Genomic DNA, 25959 nt, shown 5'->3' with positions numbered 1-25959 from the left:
TGGGCTTCCCTTGGCCACCTCGCTGGCCTTCTCACACAGGGACCAATCAACCACCCAAACTTACAAATGTTTCACGTTACAGCTTGGAGTCTGAAAGGGAGATCCTAAGACAAGATTTTTCGTAAGTTTGAGACCGGCTGATCAAGGCTAGAAAGCAGATTTAACATCCAAAATATTATATAATTTGGTCAGATTTCTAATCCTGGTGCATCACCAATAACGTGAACCCACAATTTGCATCAATCTCGAACATCTTACATTTTCTTCAGGAGTGTTTCACTAAGGGTGTGTCACTAATCTCTTAAAGTCCGAGTGGCAGCACGCTGTCTTTCAGGATAATATTGCAAACCAAAAGTATATTCAGCAATTCTTAAAGGCAACCAGAAAAAGACTGAGAATCATAGATCCAGTGTCTCTGTGGTATTTAAATCTAGTACTTCAGAAACACCTTTGGAACCTGTTCATTGAATACCAGTCAGATGGTTAACATTGAAAGCTATATTTCTCACGGCAGTAAAATCAGCCAGAAGTGCGCTTACTTGGAGCACTATCCTATGCCACACCCTCCCCCTCCCTTTTTGCATTTTCTACCAGGTTAAAGTTGGCTTCAGAACACTTCCACATTTTTGCTCAAAAATAATTTCATGTTAACCTTGAAATAGTGGTCATATCTTTATGTCCAAACCCTCAATATCTCCAAAATTGTGTCTCTTAGAAGATCCAGAAGTTGTTCTACTTTACAGGGCAACAAACGAGAAAAACCAGCATTCAAGAAAGCCATAGCCATATGGATAAGAAGCCTCTCTTCAGGTGTATAAGGCTGCATCCATAGATGGACAAACAGCGCTGAGGCGTGCGGACGCTCAGCGCTGAGCCCCTGCATCCTCAATGAGGATGCCTTGAGGGGGCTCACACGAGCGTCCGCAGGCGTGCTCAGGCTTTGGAGTTTTCAGCCGAGCGCCAAGCTGTTTTTCAGCGCGCTGTCGGCTGAAAACATCCAATCAGCCTTAAGCAGCGTCAACGTCACGGCGCCGTGACATTGACGTCAGTGCGTTGCAGGCGATTGGCCCAGCGACGTCACTGCCCCGCCTCCAACCACCTCCCCCCCGGCTCCCTTCGCGCATGCTGGCTCGCCTGCAAGTCCGTGCAATCGCGCTGACTGAAGCAGGCGAGCCTCAGCGTTAGCGCGCCTTCGCTCTCCCCACCCCTCTATGGCCCGGGCCTTAAGCGTCAGGGAACGCACTGCCAATTTCTCTTTTTGGGGTGGAAGGTGACTGCTTTACCCCGAAATGCGTTGACATGGAGGGACAGGAGAGAACGGAAGTTTTACTCAACAATAATTTAATTTTTTCCTGGTCCCTCCACTGCAGCGTGTGCCTGGTTTTCAGACACTACAAACACCTGTCTTTTTTCTTGCGTAGATTTTGCAGTACATTTCTGTCTTCGTTATATTATCCTTTTCGTTTTCTTTGGTTGTGTATGTAATATATGTACAACTGACATGAAGCAGGCATAGAGATGGGTTCACAAGGCTGCGAACAGGTTACGAGTCGGTGTCCTACCTTCAGATTGGTGGAGCCTAATCTCTCGTGTAATGCGTTGCCATGGAGGGACCAGGAGAAAATAAATGATCAGTGAGTAAAAGTTCTGTTTTTACCATGCAGACTTTACAAAAACGGTTAAAGGATTCACTCGCTATCAGAATATTGTATTAGAAGTGACATAACTATCTACTTAAGGTGATTGGTACTTTCCTGTCGTTATAACTTTAAGACAATCTGTGCCAAGTCACAGTAATGTCTCCTTTGATGCATTGCAGTATTGTCTAGAGGTTTACGATTATGTGGAAGCCACATCAGACCAGGGCATGGAGATTCAACGACGTGCAAAGTCATATACTGTTGCATTGCATTATAGTATGTGTAGTGCAAATCTTTCTTGGCTGGTGTTGATATTTGCCAATTCACAAACTGAAGCACATTGTGTTAAGTTAGAGCAGCGTACCTTGATGCAGTATATCGACAAACAATGATTTCTTTTGCCACAGTTTTTTTCCCCCAAAGTTACCTTGATAAATAGACACGGAAGACTGCAAAGCATTTAGTTTAACATGTTTGTTTAGTGGTACCCTTTTTTCATACATAGATATGAGCTATGTTTTGTTTTTGTGATACTTTTACGTTTGTTATGTTATTAAATTGTTACGTTTGTTATGTTATTAAATTGTTTTATCAGAAGAGTTTACATTTCTCTCCATTTTATTTTCTTATAAAAGCATTACGAAGGGACATAATTGGATAGAGATGACTCTATAGCTTGCAAGTGAATCTGGGGAATAAAGATAAGGAATCATTTTAGTTTGTCTTTTAATTTCAGTATTCAGTGAAACTGGAAAAGGGGGATTACACCATCCGAATGCAGATCCGTCACGAGCAGATAAGTGAATTAGAGCGTCTGAAAGATCTGCCATTTGTGGTTTCTCACAGAATGTCCACTGCTTTGAGTCTAGATATATATGAAAGCCACAGCGTTGCTCTTTTGGGAAAGAAAAAGGCAAACAGTACAACAATACCACCAAAGCATAGTCAGCCCTTCTTTGTTACTATGCTGCCTGATGACAAGTAAGTAACTTTATTTTGGTAAATAATGTAATAATGTGGCTGCATTTCCACATTATAAATGCAGCTTGATCTTCAGACTACCAGACTAATCTGCGCAATTAATTGTAGTTAAATAAACGGAGACTTAAAAAGAGTTACAAATGTTCATAGATCCATTCTGCTGCAATACCTGGCTAGGAAGATCGTACGTATTGTATGAATGTAGAGGTATCGGTACAGAGTTAAACGAGCTTCAATACCGAGACCGAAGTTTTATGAGTCACTACTGACACGAGATTACTCTCTTCCCATGAGTGCTAAAGGCCATGTCTATACATACTGCGCTATATGTATGCACACAGCTGTCTCTTACACATACTAGTACTCTATGTAATTCCATCCCTATATGGCTGGATACGGTCCACGTCGTATCTATACACACTTTTTTAGTAATGCTACAGCCTCTTACATTTCCATACCTACCCACACCATTGATATACACTCCCACTCAACACACAACTTTTTGTAAAGTGCTATATACACTTTACAAATTAATATTTACATACACACACTAACATCACTAACATTCAGGGACTATTTAACACCTCAAGTCATAAATCGCATACTACACAGGGGTGTTAGGTTTCAGTCACAGATAATCTTACATGCACTATTTTCAAGTTAAACCTTGCTTGCTTTATTCAAATCTACCATCGCTAGAAGAGATCAGTGTCTCTCGAAAGCTCGCAGGTAGGATAGGTAAGAAAACAAAGCACTACTTGCACCAGAGGTAGAAAAATTAATGAGGTCAAGCAGAGTACTACCTATAAAAAAGCAATTTATTGGATCCTTTTAAAAAAAACAGCATAATGGGGCAAAGAACCCCTCCACCAACGCGTTTTGAGCGCAAGCTCTTTATCTAGGTGACTAAAGCTGAGTACTCACCGGGTTGCTTAAATACCTGCAGTGCGCGCCATTATCGCCAATCCCGTCCACTTCCTGAAAACGTCCAGAGGGACGTGGGCATGGTGACGTCAGGGCGCACCGACAGAGCTTCAAAATTACCCAACTTTATTAACCAACGTTTAAAAACATAACAAATATCTGAACCCGATGAGCACAAGTCTATATACAAAAAGAACTAAAAGATAAAATGTGATAAAACGAAGAATAATTTGCCTAAAGACATGTTTCTAACACAAAAACTTATGAGCATATTTACACACATTGTCATGTCATTACAACATGTTTAAAGAAACTCAACTTAAATAAAAAGTAAACATTATTCTCAAAATAATCAAAACGTGTTGAGCTTATTAGACAATACATAGAGTGAGAAAAGAATATGTATGTTTTTCTTATTTTACATAACTGCAATGAAGGTATTATATGGGAAAATTGTTTGAAGTGTTCATATATGCACGGGTACCTATGTTATAGATGGTAAACTATAGAAAACCCATAAGAGTAAATGGATGACCCATTTATATTTAATTCATATAGTCAGATTCCATTAAACTAGATATTATTTTAATATTTTTAGAACTATAACCCTCAGGTACAAAAGGGGAAATGTCCTCGGGCGCGTCACTCTGCTCCCAGCTCCACGACGTATGTTACGTGAAAAATAGAAGAGAAAGGGGAGGGCCACAATAAAAAACAACTCCAAGTTATACACACTTCTTATTTTTAGAGTGGGAAGGGAGGGGTGGTAGGGGAAAACAGGGGAAGAATGATATTGAACACACTTTTAGGGTAGAGACACACTCACATGGAATTTCTAATATCATGAGCTGGTATTCTCGCCTCAGCATGTAATGACATAGGTTGTAGATGAGGAAGTGCCCTCTGGTATCTTCCTTGACAAAAAATAAAAGGGAAAAACAAAATAGTGTAATACAATTTAATTAGACAATGGGTGCATGAGATTTAAAACTTACAAGCGACCGATATTTTCAAGCATAGAAAGGAGATGTCGCCGGGCTCCACAGTATATCCCTCTCTGGGTTGTAGTGTTGCTTCTCGGCTGATCCCTGCTGGCAGAAGGTCTTTGTATCTGTATATGGCTTTTTTTTAACCCTCAGGTACCCATGCAAATCAATGCGCCCAGCGTGCCCATACTGCATCATTCACGGGCAGAAGACAAGTTGGTTTCATTGTTAATGTGTTTTATATTAAGTATATTATTATATTAAGCACGTCATCCTGTAAATGCAAAAAAATGAAAAGCAGTTAGAGAACTAATGAAGCTTGTCAGTATGTGCACATGCCATATTTAACGCCAATTATTTTTTGGCATTTACAGGATGGAGTGCTTAATATAAAAAAAAAAAAGTTAGTCTTATTCCAGAAGACCATATTTATTTTTCTAAATTGCAAGTGTTTATGTAATTTTTTTTCATATTTGAAAAAATGCTTGAATAAGAGGCATGCAAAAGCTTCCTACTGAGATTTGGTAAGAGGGCACTTGAATAGTTTTGAGACGGTTTAATTTTTGAGACATGGTCACTGGAAGGATATAAACAAATTAGAAAGTTCAAATAAGGGCTACTAAAATGGTGTATGGGTTTATACCCTCAACTCATCAGGACGGGCTAATGGACGGGCTAATGGACGGGCTAATAGCCGGGCTAATAGCGCTGAGCATGCGCCTGCTTGGAGAGCACCCCAAGCATGAGTGCCGGGTGTCCTGCATTGCAGATAGTTGAGCGCGCTGAAAAGTTAGATGATTTTTTTTTATTTACCCGAGCGCAGGTGAGCGTGTGCGAGGACGTAGTCTAAAGCTTGGAGAGTAGAATTGACCTGTTTGAGACCTTCAAATACATAAAAGATTTCAACAAAGTTCACGAGGGAAGCATGTTTCCGAGAAAGGAGTGCTAGATAGAACAAGGGGTATGTGCTAAAGCTGAAGGGGGTCGGGCTGAGGTGAAATCTGCGCAAGTACTTCACAGATAGGGTGGTGAATTCATGGAATAGCCTCCCAACAGAACTAGTATGTGCTAATACAGTACCGCGATCTGCTTATAACGCAATGTGCTTCTTCGGACCACAAGGACCGCGCTATAATTGGTTTGAGCTATACCACTTCAACACTCACATTATTACGACAATAAATACGTTTAATTTAATAATAAACTGCAAAACACTTCCATGTATCAAGGATAATCTCATTTTCAACACTTTCCGAAAGTTGAAAAACCACATACAACGCATTATTCTCAAAAATGTGGCGAACCCTTGATGTCTGAACAGTTCTACTGACGTGGATATCGTGAAAATACCTATTGTGAAATGAATTATCACTACCACATAGTCAAAGTAAATCTACAGGCTGTTGTACACTGTTACTGTGGTTACCAGATTATTAATTTTAAATATTTAATTTCACTGAAACATTTCAAGCAAATTGTTTGAAAATGTAGTACAAGTTGAGAAATAATGCATGTAATGTTTTGTATCAAGAATCCAGTCCATGACCTGTAACGTTTAATTTTTCAATAACCACGTGGGCTCTAAACAAAGCAGAGGGATGCCGGAACCCCATAACAGGGCCTGTATCTGCCCCCGCACACTTGTATCAAACATTCCCCTCCCCCCCCCAAATAAAAATCATTACTTTAGCGGATAGCTGCTATGGTAATGAAGCTGCTTACATTTTATTTTTATTCATAGTGTGCTTGAGCAGGGGGTCCCCTGAGCTGAACCGCATTGATTTCAGCCTTGGGACCCCCCTGCTTCCCGAGATACAGACCCCGTTATGGAGTGCCGGTATCCCCGCCGTGTAAAAATCTCCGTCACGTGACCTGAGGCCTTTACCATTGCGGGGATAACGGGGCCCTTTATTTCGGGGAGCGGGGCGTCCCAAAGGCTGAAATCAACTTTGTTCAGCTCAGAACCCCCTGCTCACACACACTAGGAATAGAAATAAAATGTACGCAGCTTCATTACCTTAGCAGCTATACACTAAGGTAATGTTTTTTTCTGTGGGGAGGGGAGGGGGGGGGGGGGGGTGTTTGATACTAGTGTGTGGGAGCAGGGGGTCTTCTGAGCTGTACAAAGTTGATTTCAGCCTCGGGCACCCCCTACTTCCTGAGATACAGGACTGAGATCAATGCGGTTCAGCTCCTGAGAACCCCTGTTACAATACTGTAGTGTTACAATTTAAATAAAAACCCTGCGATCACCTGTTAGAGGCGCACAGTTAGTGACTGAGTCAGCCTATCTCTTACTGCGCGTCTCTTACAGACAGGTAGACCCCGGTATGATTAACACAGGAGGGAGCCCTGCTGTGTTAATCTGATGGGCCATTTAGTCTGCAGGTGACTTTCTCGGACCACAACACACTATAGTGCATGATTCATCCTGGTAAATAATCGGCAAACGGCCGCTGCATTTGTAGATCGAAGTTAGGATGGCAGAAGAGTACCCTCAAAATTTCGTCAGAATCATTCAACGTTTCTGAGCTGTGGAGAGAGAGAACACATTTAAAATAATAATAAATCGCATCCAAAGTAGCCACAATGTGCAGTTGATGGCTTTGCTCGCTCATACAAATTTTTTTTTATGGATACTTAACTCCTTTCTTTGTCTCCGTCAACAGAATACCAAAAGGTGCCGGGCCAGGCTGCTATCTTGTTGGCACACTGACGCTGTCCAAAACAGAACTGGGAAAGAAAGCTGTGAGTATTTTTTTAGCCTCTATGTATTAGCCTATTACACATGTATGCATTGATTTAGAACGGTGAGGCTTATTTCAAAAATTGGATGGCTCCCTCCAAAAAAGATATTCCTTTGTTACAGGCAAGTCGCCATTCTGTGTAGTTATGTTTTGGTAAAACTGGCAAGGTGCTATAAAAATATATTTTATATTGTCACATGGAAAAGTTTACAAGAAAATGCTTTCCATTTTTTGTTTCCGTTTGCATTTTTGTTTGGAGTTTCACATGTTGATTCATCCTGGAACGCGCGAACACAATATTTTTGTTCAGAACAGAATAGAATTAATTTCAACTAGAGTCCAGGGTATCTGTCTGATGCCGTCAAATGACTGCAAGACCTTACTTCCATGTTGCCAGGCAGACCAACGTCAAGTACAGCACATTACTGTTTAGACCCTGCAATCGTCTTCCTTTTCCAAAGTTCACACACATTGTGGGTATTCAGGAACTGTAGGCATTTATTTTGTATCTCGTTAGAATACAATTACATTTGTTGAGGCAAAAACACCAGTCACTTTTATGATCCCTAACTTCTAAATGTTTCAATGAAATGTCTTTGAAATGCTGAAATATGAGAGGGTGGGGGTGGGGGAGGGGGGGGATGGAGAATTGGAGGCATTCCAGTTTTTACAACCAACATGAGCCTGTTTAATGGCTTAAATATAAGTAATTTAATGTTTTTAAAAAAATCAAACAAGTATTTATACATTTATAAACATTTAGTGTCTCCCTGGTAACCAAATCTCTTTTATAATAAAACTGTTTGAATTCTGTTGTATATACAGGCAAATTGTTGATCCAGACTCTTTAGATTAAAAAAAGGTACAGGGTAAATACTGTAATTACCAGATGTGGATAGAATTATAAGGACCCAAACATAATAATATAATCTTACCCATCTTTACACCGGAAGTAAATGCTTTACCTTCTGGTTAGTTGCATTCTCCCCCCCAGCACACCACCCCGACCGCCTAAAAGAGCAAGTTACATGGACAAATGTTTGGCGTTTGGGTAGATTTCAATACAGTCGCTTTCATGTGCCCCTTGGGAAAGCTCTTTTTTATTTGGATACCCAAACATCCATAAAACAAATTGCTGCTGTCGTGCTAGTTATATCATGCATTGCCTACATGATGTGTCAGGGGGGACTTGTGGAATTCTCAACTGGTGGGATCTTTCATCTACAGACTCCTGGTACTGCGGGCCCTGCTAGCAGCATAATGTGCTTGGGTGTCATGCATGCAGCTGCAATAACCGTTTGTCTTGTCTCATTTGCTGTATTTGGGTGCATGGCTCTCTGCATAGGAAACATGTTGGGCATTATACAGTGAGCACTTGTCATTAAGGGCACTGTAGGCCAGGGAACGCTTGCTAGTGTTGTCTCGTTCTAGTTACCCATTGCGAATTATGCAGTAGCTAATCCATTTGAAATACTGGTTTTGAGATTTTGCAACAGATGTGTACATTTGAGACTAAATTAACCTGTTGAATGCCTGTCTTGGTTCATTAGGGTTACATTTGGGATATTTTGCATGCATACGAGAGTTAAATTACTCCTTACTTACCCCTTATGTTTCCTATAAATCAGGGCTCTTGAACTAGTTTTCCAAAGGGGACGAATCGGACAACATTTAGGAATAGAAGGACCATAAGCTTATTGAAATGTAATTTTAGATTAATTTAAAGACTTTAAACTGATAATTTCAAAATTTTGCATGCTTTTAGAACATCCGCACTATATGTATGTATATGTGTAGACTGGTGGAAGTGATAAACTAGTGGTGTTGTGTCTGATTTCAGGAAATATTACTTCTGATAATGGATCAGATCTTTGAACTTTATTTTAGAAAGAAAGGTTTATATAATATTTATTCTCTAATGATACAGTAGATGGATATATATATATATACTGGTGCCATACTCCTAAACTAAATGGCATTAAAGCAAATTAAATGCAACTCCCTGTGGTATTTCGTAACTGTGAAAATAAGGTTTTTTTGTGTGGGAGAAAAATATTTCAGCAAAGTAGAGTTTTCTAGACCTGTATCGCTTTCAGGCAAGAGGCTGCTTTGATGTATACTGAAGAACACCTGCTGTATATTTGTCTAAATACTCGTAGACATAGTTGGGTTTTATAGCCTGTGTATAATTGTCTTAATGGAACCGTTCTAAACTGTTCCTGTTGGGATTAATTACAATTGTTGGGGATCCACAACTGGAATATTTAGCTTTATTTTGTATGCTACGATTGTAAATTAAATTTAATTTGAAATGCGGAGACTTATTACGTACCATACACTCAACAGACAGAACAAGTGTCAGGATGGATGTGATCCAGGATATGTGGCATATGGTATACAGTATATCCCATTGCTTGTTCAAATTAAAGGTTGTTTTTCCTTATTACATAATACTGTATAACATTTTCTTCAGCTAGAAAAGATAGCACAATTTTGTGGGAGAGACCAATCTTTCACCTTCCTGTTTTAGCCTAATTCCAGGTAGAGATCACTAAATCAGTCTGGCAGCCTATGTGTACGAATGAACTTTGTCCCCTTGCATTCCAACTAAAGCATCACATAACTGTATAGGAACTGTTTTAGGCCGCGCTTATAGTGCCAGCGACAGTGACGTCAGGCTACGGTCGCTGGAAAAATGTAATAGAGATGACTTCCAGCGATCGCGACCAAGCCGTCGCGTCGCGCTTAATTTAAGCGCATGCAATGGCGGCAATGCATTTATTTTGCTGCGACGTCGCTGTCGCCAGCACTAAGCGCAGCCTTAGGAGAAGCTACACACCTGGGTGATGGCCACGTAATGAATGGGATTTGGGGCTTTGTAGGTTGAGGGACGCGCTTGGGGGGCATTAGGAAAGGTTTCAGTGCATGTCTTCTCTGCTTACATTTTCTTTTCTTATTTAAACAGATTAAAAGTAGAAGAGCTTCCATTTTATGTATTTTGTTGCATTTTGGGGGGCAATACATTGAAAATGACATGGTTTAGTTTAGCACGTAACACCAGGGGTGCAACCAGATAAATGTTTTTGTTACATTGTCCTTTCAAAGGCTTAGTAGTTGGGAAAACTATATGGTAATTTAATGCTGAAGGGTTGCCCTATTGCTTTTCTTAAATGGGCGATCACAAAGTGACAGCCAGCCCTGATGATATTTGAGCAGACACTGGTTGCACCTCTGTCTCAGTAAGCCTAACCCGTATCACTGAGAAGGTGTATCCATTGCTTGAAGAGTGTGCATGTTTTCTTACAGTATGTTGTTCTAACTCCCAGGGGCAGTCTGCAGCAAAGAGACAAGGAAAATTTAAAAAGGTACTGAATGTCAGTTATTGAACCATACTTTACATATAAGATTTATACTGTATATACTGTAAAAAAAATATATATTTTTGTTTATTTGTATTTTGGAACATATTCACTTCAATATGTATTGCCATGTAGCAGCAATTTAATTTTGTAATACCTTTCATTAAAGCTTACAGTATATCATACATTTTTAAAATGTACAATGTATAACTGTTTTGTGAGGGGACTAGTTTGGTTCTTATTTGTAAGTGAATTACAAATGCAACAGCCGTTGCAAACATGCACTCATCAGTGTTAAGGTTCAGAGCAGCTACTTATAAACAAGTTTATGTTGCATGTGATGATTAAGGAGACATCCTGACATGAAGTGTCATATGCATATAATGTGTATACAAAAACTTATCAAAAAAGTGGCGCTCAGTGTATAAGGTTTAAATAAACATCAAATAAACCCACAGTGCAGTAAATATAAGATAATTATTAGTGATACTTATACAAACACGTGATGTATGCCGCTGTGGCTTGATGCAGGACTGCTCTCAGTCCACGTGGGCAAAGTGAAGTGTAGAAATCATCAAGAAGCGCAAATCATGTGGAATAAAAAAGAAGACAACAAACTGATGGTGCAGTATTGTGTGAATTCGGTGGAATAAATGGCTCAGTTATATGTTCAGAATACTCACAAACATGTGAGGTAAGTGGGCATGTAAAGGTATCTTTAACCCGTGGGATGCAGCCAGGTATTCAGATAGGCACCACTCTTAAGATCAGGTACACTTTTACCAGGGGCCCTTAGGAATAAAAGGAACCGGACATAGTGCAGACTGTACACAGAAGTTTATAAAAGCAAGTAAAATCCAATCAACTCACATGGTAATGGAAATAAACAAGCGTATAGATCACAGTGTGGATCTCTGCAGACCGGATGAGTGGTGTCTCGACTGTTCCTCTGTTCTGGTATGCGTGTCACGGATGCGTCTCACCGAGGACCGGAAATGACGTCATCCTCTTCCAGAGGTTCCGGTTTCGTCTTAGGGCATCACTCTACGCGTTTCACCTTGTAGGTTTCTTCAGGAGTGATATTGCATAGTGGGTAAGCAGTATAAATACTCTAACCTCTACTCTCATAGGTGGGGAGTAAATTGGATAATTGAAAGACTTAATTGTAGTTGAGATGGCCAAAACTTGGCTAATATAGACGATAGTTGGACAAATGCTATGTAAATTTTAATAAACATATCCATATATAAAACTAATTAAAAACATATGTATACAATAAAAAATGGCATTAAATGGCCATAAATAAAAATACATTGGCTGTAATCAGAGTTAAATCTATTGCACCTGACATATGCAAAGACCCAAAAAACCTATATTAAAATGCATAATAGCAATTAAAAACTGTCACTAAAACTAATAATATATGTACATGACGCAAATCTAGTAGAAAGAATAAAGCAGAGAAGCATGATTAGTTGACAATACAAAAACCATAGTAATCAATGTTATAAAAATGGTTTGAGGTCAAATTCTACATTTAGACCTGAAGGTGCTAGTGTGTTTAACTCAAACATCCAAAATGATTCTCTTTTAAGAAGGGCTACGTTCCTATTGCCACCTCTCCAATTTGGCATGACTTGTTCAATAGCTTTGAACGTTAACCCTTTGGGATCTGAGTTGTGCATCAATAAAAAATGATTAGAAACACTGTGTGTTGAGATTTTCCTTTTAATGTTACTAATACTAAAGCTGACATTAACAGCTTTGAATCACATATAAGCCATAAAAAATATAACATTCAACAACATCTCAATTGTAGATCAAATTTTGTTATTTATCTCATCGAATGTGTATGTGGGTTACAATATATAGGGAAAACTATCCGCCCCCTAAGAACTAGAATATTAGAACACATTAGTAACATTAAAAGGAAAATGCAATAGATTTAACTCTGATTACAGCCAATGTATTTTTATTTATGGCCATTTAATGCCATTTTTTATTGTATACATATTGTTTTTAATTAGTTTTATATATGGATATGTTTATTAAAATTTACATAGCATTTGTCCAACTATCGTCCAAATTAGCCAAGTTTTGGCCATCTCAACTACAATTAAGTCTTTCAATTATCCAATTTACTCCCCACCTATGAGAGTAGAGGTTAGAGTTTTTATACTGCTTACCCACTATGCAATATCACTCCTGAAGAAACCTACAAGGTGAAACGCGTAGAGTGATGCCCTAAGACGAAACCGGAACCTCTGGAAGCGGATGACGTCACTTCCGGTCCTCGGTGAGACGCATCCGTGACACGCATACCAGAACAGAGGAACAGTCGAGACACCACTCATCCGGTCTGCAGAGATCCACACTGTGATCTATACGCTTGTTTATTTCCATTACCATGTGAGTTGATTAGATTTTACTTGCTTTTATAAACTTCTGTGTACAGTCTGCACTATGTCCGGTTCCTTTTATTCCTAAGGGCCCCTGGTAAAAGTGTACCTGATCTTAAGCGTGGTGCCTATCTGAATACCTGGCTGCATCCCACGGGTTAAAGATACCTTTTCATGCCCACTTACCTCACATGTTTGTGTGTATTCTGAACATATAACTGAGCCATTTATTCCACCGAATTCACACAATACTGCACCATCAGTTTGTTGTCTTCTTTTTTTATTCCACATGATTTGCGCTTCTTGATGATTTCTACACTTCAATATGCATATAGTGTGACTACGTAGAAGTCACATGATGAAACTAACGTTATTTGCACATGGAATAGCTGTGTATATAGTATACGCACACATCTTGCTTCATTTGCAGTATTCCGATCTTAACTGATGTGCATTAAAGCAGCATTGCCTCTTGCCCGTTTTTATTATTGTTATTAAATGCAGCAGTTACTTAAATTTAACGACCATGTAATTATCTAAGTTGCCTATCGATCCTTTGTCCTGTGAGGTCACGCAATATTGTAGAATATTTCAAAAGAGGAAGTGGTGTAGTTTCCTAAATGGTTGCTACAGCAACCCAAGGAATCTTAAGACATTAAACAAATCATTACAAAGGACATAGAGTAAAACTAAAAGAAAAAATGCAGTATCATCAAATATTACACAAATGTTTTTAATGGATTTTGAATAAAAGGCTGTTTGAAGGTGATCTCTGAAATTTTAGCAGCTGAACTGCAACCTCTGCGTATTTTCAGTCCAATTTGTGCTGCCGAGTGCTTCTTAAACCTTCTTACATAGGGTTATACAAGTACTGTACGTTAAATTCACATCGGTCAGTGGGAACATATAAACCATTTGTAATCATGGGTTATGACCCAAAAAACACATTTTGATGCTTATAATTGTCATGGTTCTGTGTGACTTGGGTCATGCTAAACTAACCATGTTGGTCTACATGTGTGGCGATATTAAGATGAGGGTTGTGTAGTAGATGTGATCCGTTTAGACTTATTTTCAAAAGGGGTGGTCAATGTCAAATAGATTTTTGTTGAATACATTTAATTTATCCAGTTGGCAGCAGACTTACCCGAGTTTGAAAATGAGTTCAGGGATAGGCATTGGCATGGTAAATAATAGAACATACCTTTTATAAGTGGTGTACTATAATATTCGGCCCCAGTATTGCCCTTTAACTTGGTAATGACCTGGAGATGGGACTAGAGCGAGGACTCTAATCATGTTTTGGATAACATGAGCAGGAAAATAATGGTTTATTATAGATCAATATTTTAAGGAAGAGCGATGTTGCATAACACATAGCATGTTTATCGGTTCAAGTGCAGCCTAACATCCAACAAGGTCCCAATTCAGAAAAACTGTAATCTAATTGTTCAAGAAGTGCTGCATCTCTCAAATGATGAAAGAAAATAATCTTCATCATTTTTATATATGTATTTTTTTTCCCAAAAAGGGTTTTGAGGTGTTTAGGCAGTCTACTTTTACATATTGAAATCTGCAAGTGGCAAAAGAATAGATTTGGGGGGGGGGGGGTGGTTCACTTGGAGGGGAAAAGAAACATTTACTCCTGTGTAAATGATCAGGACTCCAGACACTATGCATTCATCTTTCTGGGTTGCTTTTTAGTACAGTGGCTATGCTTTCCCTGCACAGGCACACACATCCCATGATATGTAGTTTTAACAATAAGACCAGTAAAAACAAATGTATTCCCTTTTCAGAGTATGATACAATTTGTCTATTTAGAAAACATTTCTTATATTCCATTTTTCATCAATATAATAAAATCCTGCCTACATTTTCCCAGGCTCTAACGCTAGGTCACCTAAGTTCAGTTAGAGAGCAACCACCATGACAGGTTTTTAATATTTCTGTAATTTGTTACTTGGCTTAGCTGTAATCATCACCAAGACAACTTGTATATGTATGTATTGCCCAGAAAACGTGGCCTGTTGGTTGCTTGTTGCGGACTGTACTTGGGGCGCTCTAATGCCCCAAACTAGCTCCACCCCATCAGAAAGCATAAGTATAGTGCAGGCCCCCTCAAGCTGACTGCCGTGCACATGCTTCTTGGGGTGGAGTCCAACTGCTTGTTGGGTAAACTCTAAAGAGCAGATGGATTTTTTTTTTCTATCAACGTAGTGTCACTGTTTTCTCTATGGAAAAATCTTTATAGAATGTGAAAAAATCTAGAGATTCAAAAAAAACCTGCAGTTTTTCTTTTTAAATAGTTTTTTTTTATGTTAGACTAGGACTTAAAGAATGCACGTCCACATTTTTTAATATGAATAAATCCCAATGAGGGCTTTCATAGGTAACATAATGGTGATCGATTCCTCTTTAAAATAAAGTGGATAAGACTAGATATGTTACATGGTTTTGTGAAGTCGTCTCGGAAAATAAAACCTTGTTCCCAAACATTCCATGTATAGTTTGTTTTTGACTGTATGTTCAGTGCCATTCCACTCATAGCCGGCATGCATGAATATCATTATTTAGCCTTTGGTGTTTGAGGAAACAAGATGAACAATAACCACACTTTCTCCGGCAAAACTTAAAATAACTGATCATTTACAATACATATGTTTGTGTTTTCTAATGTCACCAAGATGTGTCCATTTAGCCCTGTTACTACTGCCCTGTTACTACTGCCCTGTTACTACTGCCCTGTTACTACTGCCCTGTTACTACTGCCCTGTTACTACTGCCCTGTTACTACTGCCCTGTTACTACTGCCCTGTTACTACTGCCCTGTTACTACTGCCCTGTTACTACTGCCCTGTTACTACTGCCCTGTTACTACTGCCCTGTTACTACTGCCCTGTTACTACTGCCCTGTTCAGGTTTTTTTAGCTACTGTAGATTTGAATGAAAAAGCATAGTGGCATACAACACTTATACATGGTACTAAGCATTTGCTCTTGTAATGCAATATTTTCCCTGTTGCATTAAATGGCATGTTTACTTAATACCATGTTTAATTGCCATACACATGATTAAACACCCAAAGGGGGAGGCGATGAGAACCTTTGGCAAATCCAGTAGACTGAGGCTTCGTTACATTTTCTAAAATGTGTACCTTAACCTCACTGGGAATATTTTCAGCGATGAGGGCTAACATCTAATCGGCGAGGGGATACTAGCATCCCCCGCCCCATTCTTCCAATTAAAACAAATCCGAACAGTAGTATTTATTTCACATTATCACACAAGCACACACCTTCCCAACAATAAAAAAAATAAAATTTTATGATTCCTTCAAAGCATAACACTTGAAGTCATACAAATTCCAAAGTATGGGGCTCTTGAAAAATATTAAGCTATAATATATAAATATTCATAGGTCCATATAGCATAGCTTTTTCACTTACCATGCATTCAAGACTTTAGTAAATATCTCTGTAGAAAAGACAGTGTAATTGACGTGTGTAATATAGCCATTTCTGAAAATAGTTGTGAAGTCTTTTTTGTCCTTTAGGTATCTCAACCTTTAACAAATGTATAATTCTCAACAAATATGGAAATAGACAATATTAAATAATATCCCCATTCCGCAGTACCAAAAGGAGAGATGATGATATTCCTGCAAATCCCACCTGTTATTTAGCAGAAAGCTTAAGTATTTTTCTGGCTGTAAGGGTTTCATGTGGGTTATCTATTTCATCTTTGTATCTTCAACGACACTTGTTACTGTACCTGTCGGGTAACTTTGGACAAAGCAGTTGCGCAATTGTAACTGTTAAGTCATTTCTTATGCAAGCTCTTCTGTATTGCTGTGCAACTCAAATGTTTAAACGTTGACACCCACACATATATTTAAGACCGTTTTGCCTCAATCTGTATCAATAGCTTGCATTCATGGTAAGTGGATATGATGACTATTGGGATTTCTATAAACATGCCTGCTCACTGGGAACGTAATTTTCGTCTAAAATGAATGATTTGGCAGCACTTTGGCTTTAAAGTACAATTTAAAACTGATATGTTTTTCCACCTAATAGGATGTCATTTCGGTTCACTATCATTTGATACCACCCTCATCGAAACCGAAGAATGGTGGCAAGGAAAAAGAAAAGGAGGTGGAGAAAGAAAAAGACATTAAGGAGGAGTTTGCAGAAGCGCTAAGAGACCTAAAGATTCAGTGGATGACGAAGTAGGTATACAAAGTAACATGACCAAAAAGAAGCAAATCATCTTTACTATTCCTTGCAGGTCAAAATTTTATTTATGCCATCACACATGTACAGTGAAAAATAGTGATAAATGGCGCTAACTACTTATAGTGTGATAATATAACGTGTAAATATACACAAGTGAAAAAAGTGAAATGAACAGTGTGCTCAATAAATAACCAAAATAATAAATCCTAAAATTGGTGACCCTGCTCAAACCATCTGGTGGGACCTGTTTCACGGGTTTCAGAACGTGTGATATATCTCAGACAATCCAGGAGGAGCACATATGGGAAACATAAAAAGAAATAATACAAAATTTAAGTGCAGATGTATTAGTATAGAGATGTATGATGAGATGCAGTCTTGGCTCTGATGGTAAGCCTACTTACAAGATGTCAATAATAAAAATGCGTTTTGCAGATAGAGCTGCTACCCAGTGGATGTTAATGATGTGTGGAACTCCCTCTAGGCTCGTCCCGTCAGCATGGTTGTGGTATATACGAGAGAGAGACAGCAAAACATAGCGCGATCTGATGTATACAAAACTTTATAAAAATGGGTATATAAAATGTGCACTTACAATGTGCTAAAAACAATCAAGCATTTAACACAATAAATGTGTATGTACTGAGGTCACCGCAGCTCTCACCGCCTCCCCTTGGTAATCCGGAGCTCCTGACGAAGCCGTAAGCAGTTCTCAAGGGCTGGGCGAAACGCGTAGAGTGGTGTTTTGGACCAGTGGGCGATCCGTAGTTCCCCTATCCCCAGAGCCGTGACGTCACACGCACAGAAGGAAGCTCGGAGTGAAGCTGGGATCTCAAAGTGCAGTCTGAGGGGAGAGTAAAGGTTTACGACGGGAGGGGGCGTGGGTTTGCGGGGGCGTGGCCATGACATCCCGTGGCTGGTTCGCCCTCATTGGCTGAATTGCCAGCGGGGGCGTGGCCACACCTCCGTCGCGAATGCTAAACTCAAATTCCCCTGTCTGCCTGAAAACCTGTCGCACACCGCTGAGGAAAGGTGCGCGACAAGGTAGGAACTGGGACCGCAGGATCCGGGGGGGGGGGGGGGCGGGGCTAGATCGCACAGCGCACGCCGAGGTGTGCGCTGTAGTAGTTAGTGGGACCGTAGCCTAATGCTGCACACGCTGACTTCTCTCACGCAGCTGCCAGACGCTCTCCCCCCCCCTCTCCCTGCAGTGAGTACGGCGAGCCAGAAGGGAGTGGGTGAGAGCAAGCTTGTCTGTCTGCAGCTCTGTGAGACTCCACAGCGAGGCACATGTAAAGTTGCTCCTCTCAACCCCACATTCCAACAGAATAGTAATACCGCGATAACTCATCTACCATAGCGGCGTACCGTCAATGTTTTTATTGCGGTATTACTATGATACTGGTATATTGCACAGCCCTTCATATATTGCCATGTCGAGTCAACAGTGAGATGTTAATAGCAAATCTGATCATCTAATGTTTTTTTAATGTCCGCTATAGTTTTCATAATCCATGATCGCAACTTCCCCACTCTTGTCTGCTGATCTGATTTATAGTCTCCTTGTCATTTACTTGTATAATTGATTTTGTACTGGTCTCTAGTGAGATTACAAAAGCTAATTTTGTGCTGGATGCATTTTCTTTGTATCTTCCAACAAATTCATGAATATGATCCCTTTTGGATTGTTACAAAAAGGGTCAAATGTTTTTGTTTGTTTTTCTTGTGTATGGCTCGCAGAGCTATCCAAATTAGGTATGTTGATAGAGATTTTGGAAAATAAATCTTTCTCAATTTCCTATATAATTTGTAACTTGTGATTCTCAATCAAATGAGTCGGGTTTGTTTGGAACAAATGATAGTCCCTTGCTAAGCAACCCATTTTATTTCTTCAGTGGTTAAATTATGGGATGATAAATGATAGATCGCTGTTTCCCCAGTTTTTGTCTGGTTTACTTTCTATTTGTTTACACTGTTATGCATTCTCCAAACCCTTCGGTTTCTGCCCCAGGCTGTTTGGGTTTAGCACTTACTGGTTGCTAGGTCCCTATCTCAAAATAAATAGTGTTCTCTCTGTTGCATTATCCTGAGTATCCAAGTGTCGATCACTGGTGTTAAAAGGACTTGCAGTATATGCTGAGTTTCTGTTTTTTGTAAAATGTTGCCATTGTGGTCTATTTTTAAATGTTTCATTTACTCCTAATAACCACTTGTTAACACTATTGTCTTTGTAGTCTGTATTAACTAGTTTGTTTCTCCTTTTTGTATATTGTGCAATGATACCTGTATTTCTATGGCTATCTGCAATTTGTCTAGTCTATCAGTCAGCGACAAGTCTGTCTATGCTCAATGTTGTCAATGTCAGATCCGAGTGTATTCAATTCACTACCTGATTTGAAATAGATATAGCATGGGTATCGGCGCTTGTGCTGTCCTATATAAAAGTGGTGACAAACTGTAATCATCGTGCTGCAATCCGCAGGATTACTTCTAATAGTGCGAGCTCCCAAAGGGGAACTCGTGACAAATAAAAGAAAACAAAAAACGCGCTGATGAAACGTTTCCAAAAATTGTTTGTATTGGTTAAAAAAAGCCCTCAGAAGGAGAGCATATAAAAAGCATTAAAGCATGAAATACCGGGAGATCAGGATACATGCGACGGGTGATGTTACAATGGGTCCGGACGATGAACACCATCAGCTGTGTGATATCTTTAAATGTCTCTGCATTGGTACGCAGCCCAACCAATTAAAACGCGCGCAGCAACCTCGTGTGACCTCTACGCGTTTCGCTCTGGCGTGCTTCTTCACGGGGTCACATACGGCAGTTGGTCTGTTATATAGCCCATGTGGTCTAATCGCATGCAGTTGCATTGTGATCGTACCTGGTTTAAGGAGCCACAGCTTTTAAACATTGATTCAAAAAATACATTCAGCTAATGATTTCCCTGAGGGCATTGAACTGAGATGAAACACATTGTGTTTTTATAATTCGTTTTGATGCAGCTGACCTGTATTCGTGTATAATTAGTAGCAAATTTGCATATTACTACAAAAATAAATGCCCTTCAAAGAGGTGTTTAGGAGGTGGCACAGGGCAGATATCTATTTTACAATAACTACATATTTGATGTTTTTTGAGTGGCGACGGATCAATTGCAATCGAGGAAGGGTAAATACAGTATGAACTCTCTTTTCAGTGCCTTGAGAAGAAAGGCGAGTTGGCTAGTTTAGCCGTGTTAGTCCTTGTACATCATTATCCCTCATGAGGGGGATTAATTCCGTTAAAAGGTTCTTATAAGAAGATCAAGATCTAACAGTTGGTTTGTCCTTGAGTGTGTACCTTTTATTCTCTCACACAATTTTCTGTTTTTAGATCAGTTATACCTTCAACTTTGTGTCACAGCCGTGGGCACACAGTTTGCTCCCAGCTATGAAAACCTATACATGGGTGACTGGGAGAGCCTTTGTGTTCCAGTCTCATAATCCTTCTTTTGATCGAATAGTGATCTGGAAGCGGTGAGAAAACTGTGGGGCACGCCTGAGACTTTATTGCGGGGGGGGGGTGTGGCGGTTACAGAGGCCACGCACTAAGAGCGCGAGACCTCTAAATGTACTCGCCAGCTTCTTGTCCATGCATCTCCAATGCTACGCGGCATCAAATGACGCCCGTTACCATGGAGACGTGACGTCAAATGATGCCGCGGATGACGTGACGTCACATGACCCCACAGCGTAATTTGGCGCATCGTTGAAGGTAAGGGGGGGCGCGATGGAGCAGAAGAGCAGGCAGGGGGGTGCAGCGCAACAAGTTTGCGCACCCCTGGTGTAGACGACACCCTCATTGTTTGGAGGGGCGATGAGACGTCTGTTAGTGCATTTTGTATTTATCTCAATATAAATGTAGATAACCTCAAATTCACACTAAAACGAGATCCAGTGACAATAGATTTTTTAGATCTTAAATGATATGCACATCCTATGGCAGAGATTACGGTGGCGGCACTGACGCACACTCCTGCAGCCCCAGCGACGTGCGCACTAGCTGCAGGAGTTGGTTTGCAGCGATCGGGGCCGTCGCGAGCGCATCACGGAGCTGGTTCGCCTTCATTGGCTGAAACAGCTGACATCACGCTACTGCAGCACAAATTCAATTTCTATTGTGGCGGCAAAATGTCGCTGCGTCGACGCGGGCACTTGAACTACCTTAGACAATCAGGTAAGAGTCCTTGAAGTGTGCGCGCACATAGCGATGACACCACCGTGAGCTCAGCCTAAGGGTACGATCACAACCCAAACCTACTTCAAGGAAGTTGACACTAATAGCATCCTCCAAGCACCCAACAACCATTACAAAGGGTGGATTAACACCACAACCTTTGGTCTGTTCAATAGATTGAAAAAGAACTGGAGCTCAGACTTGGTATTTGCTGATCAAGCCGCAGTCTCTATAATACATTTGTGGATAGAGGATACGATATTCAAAAAAGTGTAATTGTCCAAACAAAAAACCAATGCAGTGCTTTGCCAAGATGAAGGTCCCATAGTGGACCAAAACTTTGTTTTTGTTTGGACTACAATAATACTTTTTTTTAATATTTGCTCTGCCGTGCTTTCTTCTTCATCTGACTCTGGTTTCAATGAAGTATTTATTATGATACGTGTAGTTGCCTTTACATTATTGTTATTATTATTTTATGGAGTACCTAGTATGTGTATTTTCGTGTATTTCTTCTATATATTGTGTTGATGAACAACAATTTTTCTATCTTATATTTCATCCAGTAATCTAATATATATACATTTTATTTGTTTCTCTGATATTACATGGTCTGTGGTCCCCTTCTCGGGGCCCTGAGCCAGACCAGTTCATTTTTTGTTTTGTTTTGTTTTTTTTAGACTATCTGTATCTTGTTCAAATGCAAATGTATTGTGAATACCTAGTGTTAGCAGTCCTCTGAGACTGGTTTAAGAACAAGTGTGTTACAATAAATGATGCTTCTTGGCAAGTTAAAGGCGATTAAATGTTTATATTGTATGTTTTATAGGCTTGAAAACAGTGATATTTTTAATGAATTGAAAGAAGCATTTCCAAATCATCTGCCTCTGTATGTTGCAAGACTTAATCAGCTGGATTCTGAAAAGGTAAGATAATTGTACAGTGTGTTGAATGGGTATATTTTACCAGCATGTGTTTCTAAGTTCATGTATCCTGAATGTTCCATGGGCCTCTTCAGAGTTCAGCCTTAGATGAAACTGATTGAAAGCGAATTCCCAACAATGCCATATTTTAGTGCTCTGATACCTGCTGGAAATAAGCAGCACAGAGGCTTGGGCCTCGGATATAAAAGGCGCTCATGTTGTCACGTGCGCCTGTAGTTTGAGCGATCCGTGGCCTGTAGGATTCCTACGACGTGGAGGCGAGGCCGGCTCGCCCTAATTGGCTGAACCGCCCACGTGACCCGGCAGTCGCAACAAAATTTTAAAAAATTGTTTCGCGGAAAATCTGTTCATCGGCCGTGTGCTCTATGGCCTGCCTCATTGAGGTAATGCCTTTTGTTCTCGCCACACGCAGTATGGACGCGGCCTTGCTGTGTAACGAGTAAGGCAGTAATTTTCTCTGTAAAGTCTGGACTCGTACTTTCTATGCTTCCCCCTCTTTACGGTGAAAAGCACAGGAATGTTGCAGGGAGATGGAGCAGGATAGAATCTAGTCCAGTCAAACCTACCCGGGTTGCATTCTTATGAGTGATTGTAGACTGAGCAGTAAATGGTGGTCAGACAAGGTAGGATTGTATTCTTGGGTGAGATGTACTTAATTTTGCTAAACACTCAATGTGATATACAACTTTAGCAGTAAAACAATCAATAGAACAAAGGCACTCCAAGCTTAGGGGTAAGTAATCCAAATGTTACATGAATTACAATAAACCACTTGCATAATAAACCCCAACATATAATCAACCAGCTCCACTACTCTCTCATGCCATAGTTTCCCTTGTCACCATGAGATCCTGACACTTTTTGTGTTTGCGCTGTTCCACTCCCACCCAGCCCTCTGAAAAGCTTGTAACTAAACTATGTTTTACTAATGGTAGTGGTTTGATAAATGTAACCTTTTAAATATAATATACAGCCCTATATAATTGCTTACAATGTGTATTCTATAGTAGACTGTATTTAAAGGGGCATTTCCTCTTGCCAATTTTTGTAATAAATGCAGCAGTTCCTTACATTTACGGCAGTGCAATTATCTTAGCTGCTGATCAATCTGTTCTCCTGCGATCAATCGGAGAAGATCCCTCTTCCCAGGGGACACACCATGACTGCCTATTTCAAAAGAAGTTGTGTAGCTTTCTAAATACAGCTCAACCCCGTTATAGCACGATCCACTTATAACGCGATGCAAGCGTGGCTCCCAATTTTTATATTTATGAATACTTTACAACACGATCATTGGTATCTTAAATATTGTACAATGCATACAATGGTACACTATTTCTAACGTGATCCACTTATAACGCGATGTGATTCTTTGGACCCAAGCACAGTGTTATAAGGGGCTTGAGCTGTAGTTGCTATAGCAACCCGAGAAAGATCATTAGAAAGGCATAAAGAATGAAAACAAATGCAGTAAGTATTATCTAATACTACACAACTGATGGTTGTCTTGATTACGGTCCTAATAGTAAAAGTGCTATAAGTGCCTGCCATATATATATGTATGTGTAGAGACACATACACACACTTAGGAGAGATTCCTAAATAACATATAGAGATTACCTGCTTCTCCGGCACATTGTCATGAAGAAGCCACTCACGATACCAAACTGAATGAGTGACAATATTATCTCATAAACCATTTTAAAACATGACAAAGTTGCGTTAATCTGAGTATCTAGTATGGTTAGAAGCACTATTACTTGGTTTACTTCCACGAAGGAAGGCAGCTGTGCGTTACCCTACTTTACACCATATTGGATATGGGCCTGTGGGTTCCTCAGCAGTGCGAATTTAACACCAGGGATGGCTAATTTTGATTTACTTGCTTTTTATCTAAGACACATAAGTATGAAACATGCATTTGGGCTAAATCACTTGACATGCACAGATCCAGTATTAGAGGAAATTAAAAATAACATTAAAATGCATGTGGCAATTATTTTTTTCCACTTGTTTTGCTCCTGATCTGTGGCTTTCTTCTAACCTTCTGTTTTTATCACAAATGTATTTTTTCTTAAGGAACGAATAAAAAGACTGACTGAGATAATTGAAGCTGCTAATGATGTTGTTTCACGCATTGATCAAACGGCGCTTGCAGTGTATTTTGCCATGAAGACCGATCCAAGACCTGACGCAACCACTATAAAAAAGTACCTAACCAGTAAATATTTTTGCTCTTTGCATCATTTTCTTGGTGTGTGCACAGCCTTTTACATGAAGATAAATGTGCAAATCTGCATGGCAAGTGTTCAATGTATTTAAAGATGTCCCTTATATATAAAATTAATATGAATAATTTAATATGGTAAACACAGATTATACATCAGAGTAAAATATCAAGCATTACCAAATTTCTTTCTACAGTAGGTGAACACGGGAAGCCCCAGTGCTTACACGCATGCTGAAAACCACTGGCCTAAGGGCCTCAAATGATACAGTGGCTCAGTTCATGCATATTCCATTTAACTTGTCACAAAATGCTCCTTAAAGTGGCAGTCCAGCCAGTGAATTGTTTGCTCCCTTTTGAGGATACAATATGGCTACCAAATCTCTGAATCCGTAGGCCAAAGAGAACACGTCCTAGGTAGCAGCTTCCTATTGGTTGACTCCAGTGGCCATATTAGATTCTCTTTTGACAGATTCTTGCTTTAATCTTCTGTTGGTTCATGATTTTTTTCCCCACAAACATTACAAAGTTATAAGACTTTTCACTTGAGAGGGTGGATGTTTTGAGTTTCTGTGGTATATTTGTTTGCAGTGACATGGACAAACAGAAAAATACCTTGATTGATGCGCTGTGTCGTAAGGGTTGTGCTTTGGCAGACCAAGTTCTCCACCTGCAGTCTGAGGAAGGTGCTGTTTCAAGTGACACAGAAGAGAGAGATGATCAGGAGGCCCATTTAGAAGTCTTAAATGACACTTACTGGGAAATGGCCAAGTGGGCGGACCTCAATGACTCAAAGGTAACCAACCTATTGTTGCATTTTATGAAAAATCTAAACGCCTGATTCAAAATAGACTAAATGCTTCATTCAAGGAAATTGGTGCAACGTTTAACTTTTTAACCCGTTTTGCAATTGTTGCTGCACCTTACAAGTGGTAAAGAGGTAACCCTTTCTGTGACAAACCTGTTGAAGGCATCAATGAGTTCTGTGAAATTGTACTATAAAAGGGGAGGACTTGATAGTGTGGTGGGGACAGGAGGCAATTTATTTGTCCCCTTGGTATGCCCACAGGAAGCTTACTCTTAAAAAATGGTCTTGTTTTTTTAATGAATGGGCTGATTCTTCCACAACTTCAACAGGGATATCTGTAATGTGTTGTTATCAAACAATTTGAGAGTAAAAACGGGTGGCTGTATCAATTGAAAATGTGAGAGTTGAGCTGGATGCTCAGCTAGGGTTTTTTATTTTGAGACCTTGTGTTCTTGCATTACTCACACTTGGGACATAAACTAAAATCC

The 25959-nt window shown here is 39.8% G+C and overlaps 1 protein-coding gene across 3 annotated transcripts in view; it reads left to right on the top strand.

Moving 5' to 3' along the window:
- Window positions 1–25959, top strand: part of TPP2 (tripeptidyl peptidase 2) — a 58421-nt gene that overhangs the window by 30887 nt on the left and 1575 nt on the right. Inside the window, exons 22-28 of one of the 3 annotated variants that reach the window (XM_075590754.1) lie at window positions 2377–2621; window positions 7201–7279; window positions 10605–10643; window positions 17116–17267; window positions 22322–22418; window positions 24516–24646; window positions 25255–25459. In XM_075590754.1, coding sequence (XP_075446869.1) covers window positions 2377–2621; window positions 7201–7279; window positions 10605–10643; window positions 17116–17267; window positions 22322–22418; window positions 24516–24646; window positions 25255–25459 — 948 coding nt within the window. Of the gene's footprint in view, window positions 1–2376; window positions 2622–7200; window positions 7280–10604; window positions 10644–17115; window positions 17268–22321; window positions 22419–24515; window positions 24658–25254; window positions 25460–25959 lie in introns of those variants that run through there. The other 2 variants (XM_075590756.1, XM_075590755.1) reach the window with 2 other exon arrangements.

Source organism: Ascaphus truei, chromosome 3 (genome assembly GCF_040206685.1).
Source record: "Ascaphus truei isolate aAscTru1 chromosome 3, aAscTru1.hap1, whole genome shotgun sequence".
Lineage (NCBI taxonomy): Eukaryota > Metazoa > Chordata > Amphibia > Anura > Ascaphidae > Ascaphus > Ascaphus truei.
This window is presented reverse-complemented; position numbering and strand designations above follow the sequence as displayed.